The sequence below is a fragment of the Diachasma alloeum genome, unplaced genomic scaffold (genome assembly GCF_001412515.2).
Source record: "Diachasma alloeum isolate Michigan unplaced genomic scaffold, Dall2.0 Dall_scaffold_01628, whole genome shotgun sequence".
NCBI classification, from domain to species: domain Eukaryota; kingdom Metazoa; phylum Arthropoda; class Insecta; order Hymenoptera; family Braconidae; genus Diachasma; species Diachasma alloeum.
In genome coordinates, this window is record NW_021681723.1 from 48,046 (window position 1) to 51,193 (window position 3,148).

The window sequence follows — 3,148 nt, forward strand, 5'->3', positions numbered from 1 at the left end:
CGCATTTTCAAACATTTGCGTCAAAACTTTGCTGAATTCAAGTCGTTTCCCTATAGCAGCTCACGTAAGCAATTGGTGGGAAGTGATTTTATAAGGATGAAGTTGGTGGAAATGTTTAATTATCAAACGTAGGGTCTCTCGGTTCAATTCTAACTTCGCGGCCGCATTGCGTATTGAATTGATTAATTGATTATTTATTGCTTCTTGAGAGAATTTTTACGTTTCTCCCTTATAGCAAGGGGTGCGCACATAGGTACACTGGTAATTGTAACAATGAATAGTAGTAATAATAATTATAAAAGTATGATGAGAAGAATGATATAACTTGACAGAAGTAAAAACGTGAGAACAAGATTAATGGGTCCCAATGAGGTGACAGTTTGACCAATTCCAAGACTAGCAGTACATGCATGGAGATTTCCCCAGTATTGATAAGCTGGACATAGTGAGCTCGTGGCATGAATGAGGTGGGGTCCTGTGGCCAGCACAGGGAATCCCAGTCTAAAACAATAAGCAGAAGCAGAGCAAATAATTGTAAAAATGTGTGGGATACATTATTGTATTTTCGTGCTATAACCTTTGGGATAGGTGGATCAGGATGGGTCGGCTGGCTGTAAGACAGGGCAGGTTTGAGGTGGGACTGGAGCAGTAGGTAGGGTGGTTTTCAGCTTCAAGGCGTCTTGTACATAAAGGAAGAGATTCCAGAGGTGTTCAGGGGTGAAGGTGGAGAGGAGCTTCAGCATATGAATGCACGGAGGGAATGGTTTCCGGAAGCTGCTGAGGTGTCTATCTCTGATGGAGTTATACGTTGGGCATCTCAGCAGAACATGCTCTATCGTCTCAGGATCTCCACTCCTACATGCGGTGCAGGATTTGGTGGGGGTCATGAAGAACGTTTGGCCATTCATAGAAAGTCTGCATACGTAGACGTTCGCTAATCTGAGCTGAATCATCAATCTGGTGATGTTTATATTGTTTCTGAAATGTACGTAGTGGACAGCTGGGTCTCAGAGACATCGGATGTGCTGTGTTTGGATTGAAGAGGAGCATAGGTAGCGATCGAAGTCCTCACTTCTACATCGAGCAGAGATAGCATCGAGGAAGTCGTGTTTCCGTGCTAGCCAGAAGACAGGGTCCGTGTTGTCGAACATAGACTCAAGGCCAACTGATGAGAAAATCTGATCAAGTTTTGCCACCCAGTTGTACTCGGGTCTACAGGCTGGACTCCTTGCCAACTTGATTACCTCCACCAGCCATATTCGAGGCCAACGGTTGGGACTCATCGTCAGCATCTTGATTGTCCAATCCCAGATAAGTCCTAAGGCTCGGGCTGCTAGGGGGAGGAGATCCAGCTCGAGTCTGATGAGGTAGCCAGGGATGTCATTAGGTAACAGAAAAATTTGTCTATAGAAGTCGGTTTGGATTTTTTCTATCGCGTCTAGCTTCCCAGGTCCCCAGACTTGTACTCCATATAGTAGGGTTGAGGCTACCAGGCTATCAAAGATCCTGATTCTGTAGTCAACGTCGTCTGCTCTTGCTCTCCTCAGGATAGAGCTGGCAGCTCTAATGGCTGATTTAGCCCTCTGGATGGCACTCTTTACCGGTGCATCACCCTGCATCGCGTAGTCTACTGGAGTGCCAAGATAGGTGTATTCTTTGACAGTTTTCACTGGTTGGCCCTTGTAGTAAAAGGCTTCCTTTTCAAACTTCCTGATTCTTCCACTGGTTCTGCAGACCAGGATCTCTGTTTTGCCAGTGTGTACAGTCAAACTGTTTTGAACGAAGTAATCCGCGAGAATTCTCAGGCAGAACTGGGCTTCTTGGTATGAACGGGCAAAGATTATTGTATCGTCTGCATATAAAAGGGTTCTCAGGTTTTTTCCCCCAATGTCTAGGCCTTGCACGGTATTTTGTTCCTGGAAGGACATGTCAGCAACATATGCAATGAACAACGTTCTCCATAGTCTACGGTGCGGTACACTATCGAATGCACGTTTGAAATCTACGAAATCTAGCCTGCTCTTCGCGTAAGATCCTGCACGATTCCAGCCAAGTATCTAGACGAGTTTGAAGAATCCCAGTGAGTAGCTTCAAGATATTGTTGAGTAAAGCAATGCCTCGATGACCGTTCCCTGGGTTATCCGGATCACCTTTTTGCTTTTTGTAAAGCATCGAAACTGCTGCTGTAGGCCAGTCTTCAGGAACATTCTTTTCCATCCATGTTTTATTTAGAAGGTCCCGCAGAAATTCCACCCAAGCGATGGGCATGTTCTTCAAGAATTCATTGGCAATTCCATCAGGACCATGAGTTTTTCCATTCTTTGCATGTTTGAGGGCCAGTTTCACTTCTTGCATCACTTCTTGATGGCTTGGTCTCAGTATGGGTGCCGGGCATCACATAGTGAAGAGACATCCTCAACTCTGGGTGGGTAGACTGCATCATAAAACTATTCCCATTTCTCTTTGCCGATTCTATTCGGAGTGAAGTTGTTCGGGCGTAGTGATTTGACTGTAGCCCAAAACTCGATAGAGTTTTTTATGCGGCCACTCTGTTCTTTATGAGTTTCGCATAAGACCGGATTTTGGATCTTCTGCAATTCCGATGTTTACTGGCAATGTGATGATAGGCAGTCACCGCCTGCTGGCTGTATCGACTTTTCCTGAGAAACTTCTGGGCTCTGTGTAAACTTTTTTTCACCATTTTGTATTCCTCATCTTCCCATTTCCTGCGACATGGAGTGAGGCCTAGAGGTTGCTATCGTTTATTTAATGCTGTCATCCCAGCAAGGGCGGCAGAGTCAGATACAGCCAAGCATGATGTCTTATATAAGGTCGAGGAGTCTAGCTGCATGACAGGAGATTCTGGCTTCGGGGAGTTCTTCACGTATTGGATATGAATATCCTTCAGTTCATCCTTCCACTTCAATATTGTCGTCGTAGAAGTCCGGTGGATGTTGAGTTGAAGCTTAGGGGAATGAATGACATTATGGAGTTCCAGACACACACGGAAATGATCAGAGTGAAATGAGGACTCACCGATTTTGAGGGACTTTGCCTTCTGGATGGCAGCTGAGTTGCCCTATACCAGATCCACTTCACTAAGTCTTTAAGGTCCACAGAAAGTGAAGCCTCCGTCGAAATCCCCTGG

The 3,148-nt window shown here is 45.3% G+C and overlaps 1 protein-coding gene across 1 annotated transcript; it reads right to left on the reverse strand.

Annotated features, from left to right (window-relative positions):
• Nucleotides 1-1,007: 1,007 nt before the first annotated feature.
• Nucleotides 1,008-2,355, reverse strand: LOC107046632. Its single transcript, XM_015269290.1, has 2 exons — nt 2,151-2,355; nt 1,008-2,035 (listed from the first exon to the last, which is right to left on the reverse strand). Exons 1-2 carry the CDS (start codon nt 2,353-2,355, stop codon nt 1,008-1,010), a joined length of 1,233 nt encoding a protein of 410 aa, XP_015124776.1.
• Between the last annotated feature and the right edge of the window lie 793 nt (nt 2,356-3,148).